This window comes from Acomys minous, assembly GCF_964271855.1.
Source record: "Acomys minous genome assembly, chromosome: 5".
Classification (NCBI taxonomy): domain Eukaryota; kingdom Metazoa; phylum Chordata; class Mammalia; order Rodentia; family Muridae; genus Acomys; species Acomys minous.
This window is the reverse complement of record NC_140494.1, coordinates 117,154,008-117,173,838: the sequence shown is the minus strand read 5'-3', so window position 1 is coordinate 117,173,838 and position 19,831 is coordinate 117,154,008. Positions and strand designations below refer to the sequence as shown.

The 19,831-nt window shown below is 43.9% G+C and overlaps 1 protein-coding gene across 5 annotated transcripts in view; it reads left to right on the top strand.

Annotated features, from left to right (window-relative positions):
* ARID3B (AT-rich interaction domain 3B) overlaps positions 1 to 19,831 on the top strand; it is a 54,389-nt gene that overhangs the window by 7,633 nt on the left and 26,925 nt on the right. For all 5 annotated transcript variants that reach the window (XM_084782274.1, XM_084782272.1, XM_084782273.1 and 2 more), the window contains one exon: positions 517 to 1,143. In XM_084782274.1, coding sequence (XP_084638400.1) covers positions 607 to 1,143 — 537 coding nt within the window. In that variant the 5' untranslated portion in view covers positions 517 to 606. The remainder of the gene's footprint in view (positions 1 to 516; positions 1,144 to 19,831) is intronic.

Here is a 19,831-nt window from a genome sequence, read left to right as displayed (position 1 = left end):
GTCATTCTGTCTGCCCGCTATAACTCTGTCTACCTTGAATAGTAATCTTCTCCAGAGGGCCTAGGAATATTAGCCATATTCTTTCTTTTGTAGTCAGGCCTTTGTTAACTCTAATTTTTATAATTATTACAGATTTCATAGTTCAAACTCCAGTATGGTGCAAGCCAAGTAGATAAGTGATTGATAATGTAGAGAGTAAAAGATGAGAACTCAGTTATTAGCAGACCTAAATATATTCTGAATTTTCTTTTTAAAAAAAAAAAAAAAGGCTTAACTCTGCGGATACTAAGATTTGCCCCCTCCCCCATGCCCCCTCCTCCATCCCTCCTCCCACCCCCACCCCCATTTCCCTCTTTAGATCCTGTTCTCTTCTTTATAACTTTCCCTCCCCACCCTCCAAACTTACTCATCTTGAAAGTCGGGGTTAGGAACATTTAGTGTTCAGAATATTACTGGAGAAAAGAAGATCTTTTATACCTGTTTTACATAGTTCCCCCCCCCCCCTTGTGGTTTTAGTTACTCACTTAAAATACAGACGCAGAGTGCCTGCTGGGCTGTGCCCAGGTCGAGAGCCATGCCAGTCTGTGGGTGAAGCCTGGGACAGCGATGGAGCCTCTGCAGCAGCAGCAGCAGCAAAAGCAGCCACACCAGGGTCCTCTACAGATGGATGCCAGAGAGAAGCAGGGACCACAGACGAGAGAAGCACAGTTCCTTTATGCCTCCAAACTAGCCACCCAGCCTAGTGTCCTTTCCCTGACACCCGGGAGACCTTCTGGTAGCCCCGTTCTGGGTCCCTTAGCCAGAGTTCCACCAGCCACACCAGTGACTAGAGTATTTGAGCAGAGCAACGTGAACTCCGAGCCTGAAGAGGAGGAAGGAGGTCTGGAAGACGAAGATGGAGATGAGGATGTTGCAGAGGTGGCTGAAAAAGAGGCCCAGGCTGCTTCCAAATATTTCCATGTGCAAAAAGCAACTCACCAAGACCCCAGAACAGCACCCATGTCCAGCCTGCTTCCAGCACCTGGACTCCCGCCACAGGGACAACAAAGTAAAGAAGACCATACCAAAGATGCTTCCAAAGCCCCGCCTTCTGTCCCCACAGCTGGGCAGCCGAGCTGGACCCTGGATGAGCAGCTGAAGCAGGTCAGTCTTTCTGCCGCAGGAGGCCATTTGTTCTGTCTCCAGGCCAGCTACAGAGGGTGCTGGGTGGGCGGGAGCTGGGACTATGCCTCCTCACTCCACCACCACTGACTTAGACATGAATAAACTGAAGATTTTCTCAGCACTGGTTTGCTTGAATGGAGGTTGTTGCTCTTTGATAGTGTAAGGCCCTAGATTCAAGCTCCAGGACCAGAAAAAAATTAAGGGATGGTTCTTTTTTTTTAAATTAAAAGTACTAGAGTGTTTAAGTTACTCTTAATGTGGTTTGTTCCAAGTTTCTGTTAAAGACGCTCTCCTTTATTATTTATTTATTTTGGTTTGTTGTTTTTTTTCCGAGACAGGGTTTCTCTGTGTAGCCCTGGCTCCCTGGACTAGCCTTGTAGAGCAGCCTTGAACTCACAGAGATCCGCCTGCCTCTGCCTCCCTGAGTGCTGGGATTACAGGCATGCACTACCGTACCCAGCTTCTCCTTTTTTTTTTTTTAAAAGGATGAATGAGGTAACAGCTATGTTTCATTAGAACTGTCTAAAATTTCGGCACTCAGGAGGTGGAGGTAGAAGGGGCTTCACCATGAGTTCTAGAGTGAACCCTGTCTCAAAAACCACAAGATAACAACAACAACAATAATAGAATAAAAAAATAAGAGTTGGGTGTGGTGGTATACACTTTTAATCTCAGTACTCAGTAAGCAGAGGCAAACAGTTCTTGGTGAGTTGGAGGCCAGCCTGGTCTGCATACTACATTCCAGGTCAGCTAGGACTACATAGTCAGACTTCGTCTAAAAGAACTTAAAACAGTGAAATTCAAGGCTCTAATTAGTTTTCCTACTAGGAATATAGACCCATTTCCTGTAAGAGTTTCTTAGCTCCAAGCAAACCCAAAATGGTGTTCTTGCATTGTTTTGAAGTTGCGCATAGCTGCTAAAAAGCACTTCCGTGTATTTCTCAACTGAGAGCCTAATAGACGTGATTGTTTTGTCTTTACATTATCTGGTTATGAAGAGGGAAGGGAGACCTCAGACTTCCCTTTTTACCCAAAGAAAGTTGAAATTAGCTCCAAACATGATTCCATATCAGAGTCAACTGTGGGAATGGGTCTAGAGATTGGTGGTGCCAGGGACCTGGGCCTCCAGCATGCTCGGACTGTGGAGTCCTAATAATGAATTATTTTGGAGGGTGGCGCCTAGGAGATCTCGTCTCAACTAAGTCTTTGTCTTCATAATTTCTTCGTAACCTACACTGCAGTTTTTCATTATTTAAAGTGTGAGAGTAATGGTAAGTTGTTCCCAGGTGGCTTGTTGGCACTATAAACAGGGCATTCATGATAAGACTATTAATACCTAGATATTCTGAGATTACACATACACTGTGTAGTTCAGTGGTGCTACTTAGATGTCATTTGTGAAGAGTTATGGCTTACAAAAGGGCGCCTGGGAACAAAAAAGGTCCTCTGGAAGCTAAAACAGGCATCCTTGACTCAAGGAGCCCTGTGCAGTTTCCCTGAGTTTTATAACAGCAGCATCAACAATAGGTTCTAATCTCAGCCCTTCCATGTCTATCCAGTGATCTTTTGGTAGCATTCTTTCTAAATTGTTCTGAGCCTGTCTTTTCTCAACTGAAGATTGAAAATAATGAAGCTAAGTATGGCTTGTACTCATAACCTCCAAATTTGTAAGGGAGACAGAGTTATCATGAGTTTGAGGCTATCCTGGGGTACAAAGTAAAAATCAGTACTAGTACTAAAACTAGTTGTACTAAGAGGGTGTTTCGCAAGGGTGTTGTAAAGAGAGCAACTGAGCCGTGTGAGCAGAATGCCTCTCCGGTGTCAGGCACATGCAGATGTACTGCTAGAGTTGTCATGTAACTCTTTGCGTCTTCCTTATCCTCATCGTTATGGGCATAAACTCTGAGGTAGACACGGTCCTGGGAGACACATCACTCAAAGAGGTAGCAGCACAGCAGAGCTAGGACAAGAGTCAGCATCCCAGCTTCCACGACAGCAGCACCCTGGCCACCAGCCCAGATCTGCCTCCTGGCTGATTTCTTTGGTTTAGTAAAACATCTGTGAGCTGCCGGCAGCCCCTGCGCTGCTGTGTGGTTGGCACAGTTCCATGCTGGCCGCTGAGTCAGCTCATAGCGGGAACCGCCCTGACAGCGCTGGGAAAGTTCAGGCCCGAGGCGGCGGCTGCCCCCGCCTTGGCAGCTGGCCAGCCTCTGTGTGTGTGCGGTCATTCCTAGAAAGTGCAGCCGTGTGTGAGGAACAAGTGGAGCTCCAGAGCTTGTCTGTCTTCAGGAAGTGCAGCAGGTGTTGAGGTCAAGCCATTAGAGCTTTGAAAAAAGAGACTCTTCAGGACCGGCGTGTGTGTGCACACGTGTATGCTGTGGCAGGGCGCCCGGCTCTGTGTTCTGTATGGCAGCTGCCCTGTGGCTCCACAACTCAGTGCTCTGGAGGCTGGCTGTTGGCAACTCAAATGCTTTGAGTTCATTTAAGTTTCTGAGGCACACATACTAAATATAGACTGTTAGGCAGAACACTTGCCAAAAATGTTTTCGTAAGTGCCAGAGTAGCTTCATTCTAAAGTTACCTTCCTTCTAAACGCAGAGAAGAACTCTGTCAGGGAGATGGTGGGTAATGTCTTACAACCTGTGGTGGCCATTTCTTGTTCCTTTCATAGACTAAGTTTTTCAGTTTGGTCTGTGGGTTTCTCCTTTGCTTTTTTGTTGTTGTTCTTTTGTGTGAGTGTTAAGTTTTTACTACATTTTATTTATTTGTGTACATATACATGTCATAAGTATATGGCAGTCAGAGGACAACTTGTAAGAGTCAGTCTTCCTTAAACCATGTGGGAGTCAGGGATAGAATCCAGGCTGACTTAGTGGCAAGTGCCTTTACCAGATGAGCCATCCCCCCCCATCCTCCTCCTTTGTTTTAACTTTGCTTTAATTAATTAACTTTAAAGTGTGTGTGTATGTGCACATGCGTGCTCATGTAGAGGTGAGAGAACAGAGGAGTTGGTTCTCTCCATCTGCCATGTGGATCCTAAGGATCAAGCTCAGGTGGGCAGGCTTGGTGGCAGGTGCCTTTATCTGCTGAGCCATCTCACCAGCCCTTAAATATGTTTTTAAAGGACTAAGTAATGTGCTTGAAGATTTTTTTAAAGAGATGTTTTTAGTTATGCTTTGGTCAGAAGACTTAAAAAAAAATAGCTTTGAGAGAGAGCCTTTAAAAGCCTTCAGACCATGAGACTGGCTGGTTTTGTTCTTCAGTCTTTTGTCCTGTAAGTAATTAACATTTGGAGGTGGGAAGTTAAGTAGCACTTGCTCCAGCTATGATTCAAAGGCCTTTTACAGTTGACACAGATCTTAACTGTTAATGAGTTATAGTATCCTTTATTCTAAACAATATATCTGGGCAGGGTCTTTGTGCCAGGGCTGTTTGCTCCAGGCATGTCTCTCCCTCAGGGAGCCAGCTGTCTAGCAGTGAGGCTGCAGCAACCTCAAGGAAGGGAAGCGGGAAGCAGCAACTTAACTCTTAACTCCGCCCTAAGTCAGCTGAAACCTTGCCCACTCTACTCTGTGATGCAAGTCTCTAAAACAATTACTTTTCAAACATTCATATACATACTAAAGTAGAAGAAGTCACACACACACCCCACCCCCACCTCACCCCGTACAGTGAAATGTAGAATTCTCAGAAGGTGTTTTACAGGAGTTGGTGAGGGGCTGGGCAGGCATTTGCAAACTGAAAAGCTTAAGAGCAGCATAGTTATCTATTGTTTGATAATCCTTTCCTTACAGCACACAGAGTCAAAATTACCTCATGGATTGATTCTCTGCTCAAAAAAAAGCCTTGCAAAATATTTACTTCTTAAGGCCTGGCTCATTCTCTGACACCAGGGTGATGAGGCGATGGGTAACACCGTGGAGCCCAGCATTCTAAAACCCTCAGATTTCTATGGGCAGAGTAAATAATTGTAAAACAAGACAACAAAGAACCGAGTGTCCCCTTTCTCAAAGGAGATCAGACAGTCAACTTGGGGGGCGGGGAGCAGGGGTTTGCTGGCCCTTTAGGGGTGGTCTTCTACTGCCTGGATAGTGGGTGTTTCAGCAATACAGGCTTTGTCTTGAGCCCATTAGTGAAGCTAGGCTTCCCACCACAGAACAGGAAGATGGGTAGCTTGGCAGGCATGTGGGGCCTGGAGTGTATGTCTGGTTTTCTGCATACTTTGCCAGGCCCTTTGGTTACTGTGTGTGGCTTTGCATTGCTGGCTCAGTGCAAAGACTGAAATTTACTAGGGTTCGTTGCTCAGTAAGGATTGGCTCTCCTCAGTCCCTTGTGTTGTGCAAGGCTTTGTTCAGAATTGCCTTCTAGACTGGGAGAGCCTTATTTCAGAAAACTTGCAACTGAAGAACTCGTAACCCTTCTTAACACTTGCTGATCACTGAGAACAGGGGATTGCCAGTTCTGAATACCTGGGAGCTGTTTGCTGCACTTTCTGCCTGTAAGGGCACCTCTGCAGGATAGATGCAAGGACGCTCCAAGGCAGATGCGAAGGACTGTTTAGTTTTGTGTGCACTGGCAGACAGAAAGGAGCATGACTTGAGAAGCACAACTTGGTTTAGAGTTTGTTTTGTTTTTATAAATCATTGCATTTGCGGGCAGTTAATAAAGTGCCTATTAATGGCATATGGAAATGAAAATTGGGCTTGAGTGTGATCCAGTTGGCAGAGTGCTCACCAGCACACACAGACCTTGAGCTTGGACCCCAGCACTCCATAAATGATGTGACACACTTCTGCAGTCCAGCATTTGGGAAGTAAGGGCAGGAAGATCAGCAGTTCAAAAGAATCCTCAGCTGCACATTTGAGCTTGAGAACAGGCTGTGCTACACGAGACGGTCTCAAAAATAAGTAAATAAATGGAAAAACAAAAATCAAAATTAAGCTTGTTTTACTCTGAGAGATTAATTCCTGCTGGGTCACTAGCGTGCAGTAAGACATCTGCCTTTTTCTTCTGATACTCTGACAAACTGGTCTCCAGGATCTGCCCCTCTGGCGTAAGCCTACTTCTACTGATACACACTTGGCAAGTACTTCCTGCCAAACATTTGAGAGGTTTTGCAAAACTTTAAACTGTTGCCTGGAACAGTAGGCTCCTTCCTCTGTGGTGAGTCTTCATGCCAGAGTCTGGAATCACGTTCTGTCCACCAGTGACTCTCAGTTGGAGCCAGCCCTTCTCTACTGTTCCACAGCACACTTAGCCGTGTCCAGGAATGTGTGGTACCTGTGGGGAAGCAGGTGTGCTCCTAGTAGCATCTAAAGAGAAGAGGCACGAATGCTGCTAGACATCCCAAGAGCATGGGACAAGCCATGCTCACTCCCAACAAACAGTTGTCTAGCTAAGTGCTGAGGTTGAGAAACTTGCTGTGGATCATTTCATGAGGCAGAACATAGACCGTGCTTACAAGGACTGTCACTTGTGCCTCCGACTTAGTAACTGAGGAGTTGGACAGCCTTGAGTTTTCTGTGCTTCTTTCTACTATTGTTTGCTTATTTAGTTACTTATCTATTTATTTATTTTTGCTTTGTTTGATTTTTGAAACAAAGTCTTTCTGTGCATTACTTCTCATTTACTTGTTTCAAGACAGTTTCTCTGTGTAGTCCTGGCTATCTTGGAAGTCTCTCTCTGTAGACCAGGTTGGCCTTAAACTCAGGGATCGGCCTGCTTCTGTCACCATGCCCAGCTTCCTTCCTTCTTTTTTTTTTTTTTCTTTCTTTCTTTTTTTTTTTTTTTTTTTAATATTTTTATTTAATTTTAATTTATGTGCATTGGTATGAGGGTGTCAGATCTTGGAGTTACAGACAGTTGTGAGCTGCCATGTGGGTGCTGGGAATTGAACCCGGGACCTTTGGAAGAGCAGACAGTGCTCTTAACCACTGAGCCAACTCTCCAGCCCCTCTTTCTTTCTTTCTAATTGTATTTGTTTATCTATTTGGAGACAGGGTTTCAATGTGTGGCTCCCATTGGCCTGGAATGTGCTGTATAGACAATGCTGGCCTCCAACTATAGAGCCCACCTGCCTCTGCCTCCTGAGTACTAGGGTTAAAGCGTGCACTGCCACCCCTGGTATTATTCTAGTTCTAATGTCTATTTTGAGCTTTTGGCCTTTGTAGCCATCACAGTGAATACACTATGCCTGGGAGCGGATTGGGATCTAGAACCTGAGGTCTCTTGGCTCTTCAGCCCAGCCCTGTGTACTGCCATGATATTTATGACAGTTTAGTCAGAGCTTGGTTGCCCTTCCAGACATGAACCCACAAAGACTAAGGCAGATACTTTACAGCGGTTACTAGCAGATTTGAATAGCAGATCGGTCTTTGTTTGAGAGGCAGGAGGTGTGGCTCTAGATTGAGTGTTTGTGATAGTACTTTGAACAAGCACTTTAACCAGCTGCACTCAGCCCATGCACACATCTGTTCCAGAGGGTTGGCATTGCTCTCCCACCATCCTTGGGGTTGTTTTATAGATGCTACAAAGGTAGAAGAAAGATAGAAATGTGAGCAGTCTTTGTAAAATGTGTGTAATACCCAAAGTTAGGTTGATTGTCGTTAATACTTCTTAAGGCTCTAGTTTTCAGTCTTTCCTGCCTTGGTAGGTAAGATGCTCAGTAAATCCCAGACACCACCTAAGGAGGCTTCCTTTAGGTTTCCTTGAGCTGTGGCCAAGCACAGGTATTCTAGAGTCCCTGAAACCTTTCAGCTTGTGGATGGATCATGAGCCATGGTACTTTGCTGTGCCTTTCATATTAGCATAGGGACACGCAAGTGATCGAGGCCTAGTTTGGTCCTTATCCCTCAAGACCAATCCCTCTACTTGTGTTCTAGGTTTCACTCTCTCCAAGAGGTACAGGGACTTGCTCCATCAGCAAAGCCCTCTATCTCCTGAGTCTTTGTTTTGTTTTTTAAGATGGTTTCTCTATGTTATCTTGGCTGTCCTGGACTCTGTAGACCAGGCTGGCCTCGAACTCATAGTGATCCACCTGCCTCTAGTTCCTCATGTTGTGGTAACCCCCAGCCGTAAAATTATTTTGCTGCTACCTCATAACTGTAGTTTTGGTGCTGTTATGAATCATAATATAAATACCTGATCTACCCCTGGGAAAGGGTCACTTGACCCCAACAAAGGGGTCACGACCCACAGGTTGAGAACCACTGACTAGATGGTCAGCTCTAAGAGCCCAGGAACACATTTCTTTTGTATCCCAGCAGACAATATAGTAATGACAATAGGCACTGGATATTTTGCTGCTTTTTCTTTCTTTTAATTTACTCTGCTTTTTATGTCACTAGTTCCATTTTATGTGTGGTGAAGGGTGGTGATGTTAGGTATCTACCTCATTTGCACTGAACCTTCTTAAAAACTATTATTACATTATTTTCTGTATTGGGGGAGGGGGAATGTGGGGAGATCATTGGACAACCTGTGGGAATTGGTTCTCACCTTCCATCATGTGTGTTTCAAATATCAAACTCAGGTCATCAAGCTCAGAGGCAATCCTGCCAATGCATATTTTTTAAATAGAGTATTCAGAAGAGTTTTTATAGCAAAACCAAGCAGAAGATACAGTGATAATCCCTCCTCCCTGTCCTTCATCACTGTCTTTCACCAGAAAGCACTTACTTTAATCAAGGAAACGACATTGATACATTATTATCACTGAGCCTGAGTTTACATTAGGGTGAATTCTTTTTAAAGAAATTATTACAATTGATTTCATGACATAATTTTTTTGTGCATGGGGGAGCGGGGCCCTGAGCGTGCACATCTGTGGTGACTGTGTGGAGGTCAGAGGGGATAGCTTGCTGGAGCCCTCTCACTGTATGAGTCCCAGTGATGTCATTAGGCTTGGTGGTGATCACCTTTACTCTGAGCCATCTTACTGGCCTTTGGGATGTATTCTTATTGTACATCCTGTGGGTCTAACAAATGTACAATGACATGTGTCCACAATGATACAGAGTAACTTTGCTGCCCTAGAAATCCTGTTTACTGCCGTTCATCCTGCCTTCTCTGCTGGCCCCTGACAACCACTGGCCAGCCCTTTTCTTGAGGTTGATATGACCTACTGATCTTACTTAGATTTGTTTTCTTTTAAGCCATTGTAATTGGCTTTTGCTATATTCTACAAATTTTTATTTTGTGGCACGGAGGATTGATCCCGGACCATTGATTATCTCAGCCCTCACTAGAAATTATTACATATTATAATTTCAGTTGTAATTGCTTCTTTAACCGATATTATATAAAGTGTTTTTTTATTTTCATATCTGAGGATTTTATCTTTTTGGAATGTTAATTATAGCTTACATTGAGGTTGTTGAACTGCAGTGGTTGGGTGGGTGGTTGTTAGGTAGTGACAGCATCTCATGAATCACAGGCTAGCCTGCAAGTTGCCTGCAACTAAGGGTGACTTTGAACTTTTGATCTTTCTGCCTTAGCCTTGTATGTGGTTAGTTTCTATAAATGTCCTTGAAAATCATGTGTGTTCTCTACTTGATAGCTACTGTGTTATCTGTGTCTATTGGGATGAATTTGTTCATTTGAGTTACTTACCTATTGCGTATAGTCCAAGTTTTTCCTATGATCAGGTTCGGAGAGAGCTTAATTAAGATATTCTAATACAAAATTAGCTTCTTCTCATAAAATCCGGGGTGTTAGGGCTGGAGAGATAGCTTAGAGGTTAAGAACACTGACTGCTCTTCCAGAGGTCCTGAGTTCAATTCCCAGCAATCACATGGTGGCTCACAACTATCTATAATGTGATCTAATGTGCACTGTGTACATAATAAATAAATAAATCTAAAAAAAAAAAAAAAGTCCTCTATCTTTAAAAAAAAATCCAGGGTATTGTGCGTGCCCCGCAAGTGCTGTACCTATGGACTACATCCCAAGTCTCACATGCGGATCTGTCTCCATCCTCTTGTTTTGATTTTGATTTATGCATGCTCCTCTTTTGTTTTTTTCCAGTCCTGTCTTTATTTATTTAATTGCTGTCTTTATTCATTGTTTATCTCTTACATGGTTTTAGAACATATACTTTCTATTTCTGTTCTTTTGTTGGTTACCTTTTACTCTTTGAGACGTGGGCCTCTCTCTGTTGCCTGGATTGGTCTCCAATTCCTAGACTTGAGTCATGTTCCTGCCTTAGCCACCTGAGAGACCCCCCTGCCTCTACCTCCCAGAGTGCTGGGATTATAGGTATATGCCTAGCCTACCACTATTTTTTCCCCTTGGTCATTTTTCTAAAGTATTTGTGTTCACATGCATGCTCAGGTGTGTGTGTCATCCACAGGAACATTGGCCAGTGAATTCCAGGAATTCTCCTATCTTTCCCTCCCCAGTGCTGGGAACACATGGCATTTATATGTGGTTTCTGGGGATCAAACTCAGGTCCCCATGCTTTCATCATAAGTGCTTGAAAAAGTGTATAGACTTGTCTATTTGTTTTCTAAGACAGGATCTCTCTACATAGCTTTGGCTGTGTAGAACTCAGGTTTATAGGCCAGGCTGGCTTCGAACTCACAGATGTCTGCCTGCCTCTGCCTCCTGAGTACTGGGATTAAAGGTCTGTGCCACTAAGCCTGGCTCTTGGTCAAAATGTTAAGAGGTGTATTTGTACCTTATTCAGTCTTCTAGTATCTTTTACAGCCTTTATGTTTCTGCATTCAGTTTTCTAATTTTAAATTCTCTCTTCAGCCCTTTTTATTCCACTTTTTAAAAAATTGTCTACTTTAGGGGTAGAGAGTTGGCACCATGGTTAAGAGCACTGTCTGCTCTTCCAAAGGTCCTGAGTTCAATTCCCAGCACCCACATGGCAGCTCACAACTGTCTGTAACTCCAAGATCTGACACCCTCACACCAATGCACATAAATTTAAAATTTAAATAAAAATATTTTTTAAAAATTGTCTACTTTAATCATTGTATTTATAATTTTTTGGCATTTAGAAATTTGCTTTTTTAAACTATTATTTGTATTCTTCCTTTTACATCTTAAGATACCTTTAATTTGGGGGCTGGAGAGATGGTTCAGCGACTAAGAGCTCTCCCCGAGGACTCAGGTTTAATTCCCAGCACGCACATGGCAGCTTATAACTGCCTATAACTCCAGTTCCAGGATATTTTATACCCTCATAGAGACACACGTGTAGGCAATACACCTACAAAAAACATCAATGCATATAAAATAAAATAAAAATAAATGTAAGTATTTGCTGGGTGGTAGTGGCATACACCTTTAATCCTAGCACTCAGGAGACAGAGGCAGCAAGATCTCTGTGAGTTCAAGGCCAGCCTCATCTATATAGTTAGTACCAGGACAGCCAGGGCTACACAGAGAAACTCTATCTTGGGGGAAAAAAAAAAAAGGCAGGGCGGGGTGCTGGAGAGATAGATGGTCGGTGGTTAAGAGCACTTACTGTTCTTCCAGAGTACCAAGTTCAGTTCCCAGCAACCACATCAGACAGTTCACAAACACCTGTAGCTCCGAGAATCACCTGTATACATGTGACACGCACCCAAATAAAAATAAATTAATTGAAAACAAATACATGAGACACCTTTAATATTTAAAACGATGATCATAGAGTTTGAGAAAACTTTTTGTTATGGAAGCTTTGAACACACAAAAGAAGCAGAAAGCCTTTCCTCGGCTTCCTTCCTGGTATCTGTAGTTGGCCATTCTTTTGATGCATGCTTTCAAATCCAGGTGTGTGTTTTTCCTTTGTCCTGTCCTCTCCTGTATAATGGTTCTTTTCCTATTGTGGTGATTTGCTCTGTTTTCTTTTGTAAGCTCATTTTGTATGGATTTCTTTCTTTCTAAAAGACTGTCTACTTAAGAGTGTTTGGTTTTTGCCTCTGCTGGGCTGGTTTGGGTGTTGTGGATTTGAAGTGTACGTTGGTGCCTAGTAAGAGCCTGACTTGCAGTGGGCACTCTGTGGTGCTAGCAGAGTCCTGTGCTGCCGCTGACCTGGTGAGCAGTTTTATGTAGTTATTTCAGTTCTGGTTCTTGACATACCTGAGACCTGCAACCTGAATTCTAGGGGTGGGGGAAATGACTAAATCCTCAGTCCTCACCCCTGTTAAGAACTGTAGCTGGAGGCCCCAGGCATGGTAGCACATACCTTTAATTTCAACACTCAAAAGGCAGAGGCAGGCAGATGTCTGAGTTCAAGGCTAGTCTCTTCTACATAGTGAGTTCCAAGCCAACCGAGGCTACCTGGTGAGATACTGTCTCAAAAAACAAAAATAAAAAAATATATAGCTTGGGAATGGGGAAATGCTCAACAGGTAAAGGTGCTAGTTGCCTGGTAATAACCTAAGTTCGCCCCTAGGACCCACAGAGTAGAAGGGAGACATGAGTCAGAGTTCACATGCCCCCCATAGATACATAAAATGTAGTAAATAATTGAAATAAATTTTAAAAAACTAGTTGAGTAACATTAGAAATAGGAGCAAATATCAAAGATAGAGGCTAAAATGAGAAGTAAAAATGACAAATAGTTTAAAATGTGTGAAATAAAAGTCAGCAAGACTTTAAGGGAAACACTTGGTAAGTGTTTAACTTTTCAGATTTTTTTTTTTAAATCACATTTTGTTTATATTTTTGACAAAAACAGGAAGCCTATGTATTGTACTTCAACTTGCTTTTTTCTTGTTTCTTTTGTAGTACTGGAAATTAAACTTAGGTTCTAAAAAAAGTACATGTTAGGCAAGGTTTTTAACCACAAAGCTACATTTTACCCCTTACTTGTATTTTTTTATGGTCACTTACCTCAGAATGAAGAAAAGCACAAAAATGCTTATGAGTAGGCACTTACGAAAAACAACTGTAGAAAAATTCAGGGTACAAACTCTGAGTTTAAAAAATGAAACTGAAGCTGGGCGTGGTGCAATCCCAGCACTTGGGAGACAGAGGCAGGCAGGTTGCTATGAGTTCAAGGCCAGCCTGATCTACAAAGTTAGTCCAGGACACTGGACAGCCAAAACTACACAGAGGAACCCTGTCTCAAAAAAACCAAAAAAAAAAATAAATAAAAAAGGAGGGGGGCTAGAGAGATGGCTCAATGGTTAGGAGCACTTTCTGCTCTTGAAGGGGCTATGCACCATGTTGGGTGGTTCACAGGCCCCTTAACTCCAGCTTCTAGATCTCACCCTTTCTGTGGGTGCCCACATATGCCACACATATCTACAAAGACACATACACATAAATAAATAGTAAAGTAAAACATTAACCCAGGCCTGGTAGCTCACATCTGCCCTCCCAGCATTTGGGAGGATGAAACAGGAAGGTCAACAGTTCCAGCCCATTTCGCTATACAAGAATCCTGGGCCCGGCATGGTGGTACATGCCTTTAATCCCAGCACTCGGGAGGCAGAGGCGGGTGGATCGCTGTGAGTTCAAGGCCAGCCTGGTCAATAGAGAGAGTCCAGACCAACCAAGGCTACACAGAGAAAGAAACCCTGTCTGGGCATGGGAGGTAGGGTAATTCTGACCAAATAAGTAAATGAATACACGAAAGAGAGTAGTTTTTTTTTAATGTTTATAAACTGACACATGATAGGTTTTTTTCTTAAATGATTGCTTTGCATACATTTAAATTGTTTTACGAGACTTGCAGAGCAGTGACTGGCCAGTCGTTTCCCCTGTTAACCATAGTAGTTCTCACAGGCTCTGCCACGGTGGCTGCAGCTCTCAGTCAGCTCTGGTGGCCATGTCAGCAGTCTTGTTGGAAGCACAAGGAGCAGCTCAGAGCTTGAAAAGGGCCGCAGTGCTGGGTTCCACAGAGAGGAGGAGCTGAGCCTTCCTTCTACCAGACCTGCCTTGCTTTTCACTCCTTGGCATCAGGTCCTCTCACCAACAGCTTTGTATTTTCCCGTTCTCCCTCATTTCATAGGAACACCTCAACTCTGGCCAGCCTTCTTGATTGCCTGATGTGATTTTGTGCCTAGATGAAAATGTAGGATCGTGTCTTCTTCTTTCCTCACCCTGCCCCCTTTCTGCTGCTTAATCAGAAAAAGTGTCACTTGGCTCTTTTTCCAAGCCACTGAGTTTGAATGCTCTCTGTTGCTAGGGGGTGGGCGAGCTCTTTCTGGTTCCTGCTAAAGTTACCTGACAGCGGAAGGTAAGCATCTGATAATTACAATTCCAGTGCTTCCAAGGCTGAAGTGATTTAGTTAAGAGCACTAATCCCTGATCTTATCAGGAGGGTTTTGTAGTCCAACAGTGTAGCTTCTAACAGTATCTGTTTTACTTCCTGGGGCTCCTCTCGCCCCTTAGGATTCTCCTGTAACCCCGTCCCTTACCTTCTGTGTGCATCTCCTTGCCTCCTGCATCCAGTTAAAACTGGGACAAGAGCGGCAGTGGTTTTCTTCTCTCCATACTAAGATCTAGGAAATAGAGCCAGGTCATCAGGAAAGCTCTCACATACATGGCACATACAATACTGGGTCGTGAATCTGGACAAAGATAGGTAGTTATGTGTTGCTTATTATGGAAAAGGGGGAAAAAAGCCATATTCAGCCTCAATACTTTAGATAGAGAATATATTTCAGAACTATTAATGACATCCAGGAACTTGAGATCTGTGCCTTGGAAGCCTGCAGGTTTTGCTGATGACTACTTTGAGCCTCAGTCCCAGGAGTTTACCTAGAATCTTGTCCTTGGGGCTCATATCTGTTAGATTTTAGAGAGTAGACAGGGAATATAATAGCATTTTGATGTTTTAGAGAATGCTGAAGAATCTCTGTGAGAATAACCAGTTTGCACAGGGTGTTAAGGAAAGAAGTTTTTCTTCCTACTTTTTTCTTTCTTAAAGGACAATTTCTTACAGGTGTCAGAATTCGGAGACCTCAAGTGAAGGAAGGTTGACCTAGGGAAAGGGTTAATTTTTGCCTTGAGGAGAAGTGAGGAATGGGAACTAAAATTGCTTTGGACATCTGAGCTGTGCGTTAATAAGATATTCCAGGTGGTCAAGGAGTAATCCTAAAATAGCCTAGATACTTAATTGCTTTTAAAGTCAGGCCCCTGTCTCTGGGGAGGTAGGGCTCTGAGGAATGCAGCACTGGCTCCTGAGGTCTTAGAGGTGTGGTCTGGTGGGGTTATTCCTGCCACCCCAATCTAAATGAAAACAAAAACCGAGCCTTCTTGAGTCTGGAGGCATTTGCTAATATTTCACCTTTTTTCCACGCTTGGCAATAATAAGCCTTTGGCTTCTGCTTCTGTCCCCCTGCTCTTCCTAGCTGTGGGATTGACACTGTCATGGCATCCCCTAGACCGTGGTCTGTTTTCATTAGTGCTCAAAGGCTTCCTACTTGATCCCCTGCCTGGCTTCTCTCTGTTTGCACAGGAGCATACTTCTCTCCTTAAGACTGCAGTCATCCTCCCTCCCGGCCCAGTGTGGCTGCACCCTGGGGGAGCCTTTTCCCATGGTTCTCCTGCTCAGGACAGCCCAGGCTCTCAGAGCTGGCAAAGCCACCCACCCATCATGATTATGCAAACAGTATTTGGGTGTTAAAAATCACCACTGGGGTGTTATAAGGATATTTCATAAGTGAAGAGTCAGACTGTTCTTTTGCCTGAAAGACTAGCTGCAGTGGAAGAGTTCCTTCCGTGATAGGTTCCTCTGTCCTTTGAGTGCTAAGTACTTCTCTTCATTTCTGGGTTAAGGGACAGGGAGCACACAGTAGCTCTTGATACACAAGCCAGCAGTTAATGTAGGGGCCAAAGAGATGGCTCAGTGGTTAAAAGCACTGGCTGCTCTTGCAGAGGACCTTGGTTTAGTTCCCAGCACCCACATAATACACATATAAGCACTCGTACACACATACATATAAAATAAAATAAATATTTTTTTAAAGTTAATGTAGTGCTAGGCATGGTGGTGCATGCCTTTAATCCCAGCCCTTGGGAGGCAGAGACAGACAGATCCTTATGAGTTCGAGGCCAGACTGGTCTATAGCAAATTCCAGGCTAATCTGTAACTGTTGAGATCATAAAAAAAAAAAAAAAAAAAAAATTGAAGAAGTCATAGACAAGAGGCTGGAGCAATGACTGGGCAGTTAATAACACTGGCTGCTCTTCCATAGATGAGGGTTTGGTTCCCAGCACCCACGTGGTGGCTAACATCTGTAACTCCAGTTCCATGGGAAATGACACTCTTTTCTGGCCTGCAGAGATACCAGGCAGGCATGTTGTACACAGACAGACATATAGGCAAAATACCAGTACACATAAAGTAAAAAAAAAATTTTTTTAAAGCTCATAGACATACAGCACTTGGGAGGCAGAAGCAGGTGGATCTCTGTGAGTTTGAGGCCAGCCTGGTCTACAAAGTGAGTCCAAGACAGCCAAGGCTACACAGAGAAACCCTGTCTCGAAAAACAAAACAAAAAAAACAAAACCAAAAAAAAGGCTCAGACATAAATAGGATTTGTTTTGTTTTGTTTGCCCTACAGTGTTGGGAATTGAACCCAGGAACTAGCATGAGCTACTACCACTAAGTTACATCCTCAGCACTGATGTTTTAAATTGTCCATCTCTACGTAAGACTCTAAGCTCCACTAATACGGAGGCTTTAATCTGCTTTTTGGTTTTTGTCTCAGAACCTCTTAGAAATTCTAGTATATCTAGGAGATCAGAAGTTTGCATATGAATGAATAGAAGGGGGAGTGAAAACCCACAACCCCAACTCCATTAGGTGGCTGTACATGCATATGTGAAGATTATATTTTCCCAATAAAAAAATAGATTGTTAAAACTGTTGAGAATATTGATTTTACTTCTTCTTCTTTTTTTTTTTTTTTTAGTTCAGAAATTGTCTACTGCCTCCCCACTGCTCACAGTTCAGAGTTTAAGTTCCCTCCTGGCATTCAAGTTATTCTGCGGCCTGTTTCCACTTTACCGGTTAGACTTGATGGTCTTAGATCCTCCTGCCAAAGCACGCTTGTTTATCCCCGACCCCTCGCTCCTTTGAACTATAATCTCCCCTCAGCCCACACTCCTCAAAGCCGGTCTAACTTCCAGTTCCGAGCCTCAGCCATCTATTTTGCGTTTTTGGTATTTTCAGCCTTACCATATGTATGTTCAACTTGTGTATTGGAAAGCAGGGAAGGCATTCCCTCAGTGGCTTGCTCTACCTGGGTGGGTTCTCAGGGAAATCCGAACTGATTGAATTTATCATCACATTTTTGCTTCACAAAAGAGAAAGAGCAAAGGCCACATGGTGCAGCCCCACCTGGTGTGGATTCCAAGCCCTGACATTCCAGATAGAGAGTTGTCAGGGCCAAGCAGCTGCTCACATCCTAGCACAGCTTTCTCCATGGCCACACCTGCAGTCCCAGCACTCGGGAGGCAGAGGCAGGTGGAGCTCCGAGTCCCAGGCCAGCCTGGTCTACAAAGTAAGTCAGGGCTATGCAGAAAAATCCTGTCTCAAAAAACAAAACAAAACAAAAAGGCCTTCACCTGGAGGCCGGGGTCTCGCTGGCCTGGTCTGCCAGCCCCTCTAGTTTTGCTCTGGTTCTGCCAGCTGGGACTGAGAACCTGGCTCCTCCAGATATGGCTAAGAGGGAGGAGAGGTCTTTTTTTTTTTTTTTTTTTTTTTTTTTAAAAGAGCCTGGCTCCTCTACCACAGGCAGCTTTTTAGATTTTCAAAAAATGAATCTGTTCACATTCCTCTGCTTTGTTGATCTTCTAGGACTGAGAAATTTAGAGGTCCAGTGTTTTAATTCTGAATAGCAGTCAGGTAGTTTAAGACTGACTTATTTTATTTTGAAACCGTTATGTGTTCATGGCACAATGCCAGGTGCCACATTCCTTTGGTCCCTCAAGAAGTGTAATTTCCTCTCTTTCCCGCCACTTCCCTTCCTCCTGATCTCCTGTCTCCCTTGGGAGAAGAGGGTCATCCTAGAATAGGTGGTCTGTTTTGGCAGTAGAGGTAAAGGTTTCCTCTTTGGTGTCCCCAGGGCAAGTGAAGGCAAGTTTTGTTCTGCTAAAATACCCAGATGAGGCCAGTGAGAGGAGTAAAAGCTTCTCCCATTAGTGAGCCACTCAGGCCGTGAGTTAGCCGTTTCTCTGTGCTGCTTTCTCACCTTTCCGTTCTTTGTTTCCCTGCGCAGAACACACTATGTTGTTCTTTGCAACCCAGGAGGTAGCATGATGTCACCAAGCAAGCCGGGCAACCCCAGCGCTGGTGCTGCCAGTTATGAGCTGGGAGACCTTGGGCAAGTGGCTTTTCGGTTTCTTTATGTAGGATTAAGTGAGGAAAGCCATCTGCAGTGCTGAGTACACTGTAGCAACACAAATGCTAGCTAGCTTCCTGTCCCCTTTCTTTATTCTCAATCTTCTTTCATTACCTTTTTGAAAGAATTTAAAGGCAAAAAGTCTGGTTTCCCTGGGGGCAATGAGTTGAATGTGGGTATGGCAGCTAAAACAGGTCTTAGGTGGGTATTTGGAGACAAACTGCCAGTTTCCTGTGAGCTCCTGGTGAGATCAAAGATGTTAAAAGGGATTTCTGAAGTAAGAGGAGGCCGAGGAGGCTGTAAATGGCAATAAGTAACCACTGGCTACTGTTGACATCCACCCTGATTTCCCCTTCACCCCAGTTCTGGCTGTTTAATACTGCTGCCTGTGCCTGTGGGTTCCTGGAAGGGTAGACCTACCTGCAGTGACTCTTGAGTTTACAGACCCCTCTTGATCAAAGAGGGTGAGCTGTCTCTTGGCATGTGTTTTACCCATTCTTCCTCTGTCTCTAACTTTCCCCTATGTTTTCCCACTACTGCAGTCTGTCAGCCACACTTGATATCTAAGAAAAATTATTTGGGGGCTGATAACTTTTTAGTTAGTCATGTCCACATCCTGGTAATGGAACAAGAAAACTTGAACTGCATAAGTAAGCCATATACAACATTTGATCGGCGTTGTAAACAGCAGAGAAAAGAACTGTAATCACCCCTTCTATTGCAGGCAAGAGGGTGGCAGGGGTCAGTGCTGTCTCTGTGCTGGGGGTTAGGGACATCCTCAAGATGCTTTAGATTAGAGATGAAGGGGTCCAGGGCTCCAGAGCGTGAGGTGACAGCCCAGAGGGGAAACCAGCAGGCTTTATGAAGAAACTGGCATCCCAGCTGTGATAGGCAGGCAGGCTGCAGGATCAGTCTCATCGTAACCAGAAAAACCTGCAAAGCTGAGTAAAGTTTAACTGCCTCAAGATGAAATAATATGAGAAACTTCTGCCTAAGCCCCTACCAAATACTGGGCAGTTGTAGTACACTGTGGTACACTTCTTTAATCCTAGCACAGAACAGCCAGGGCTACACAGAGAAATCCTGTGTCCAAAAAACACAAAAAGAAAAAAAAGAACGAAATTGAGTATCCTTGGCTTGGAACAGGAGAAGGAAGACTCACACATTCAGACAACTTTCTTTCATTTGAAAATAAGTAAAGTTCAGTGTCTTATTTCTGTCCTGTGGCCAGTGTCCTTCTCTGTGGTCACTGAGTTAGAGATGTTTCTGGCTCAGATCCTGTCCCTGTAGCCTCCGTTGACATCCACTTTATGATGTAGTCCTTAATTCTTTGTCCTCCTCCCTCCACACCACCCTTTATAGCTGACTCCTCT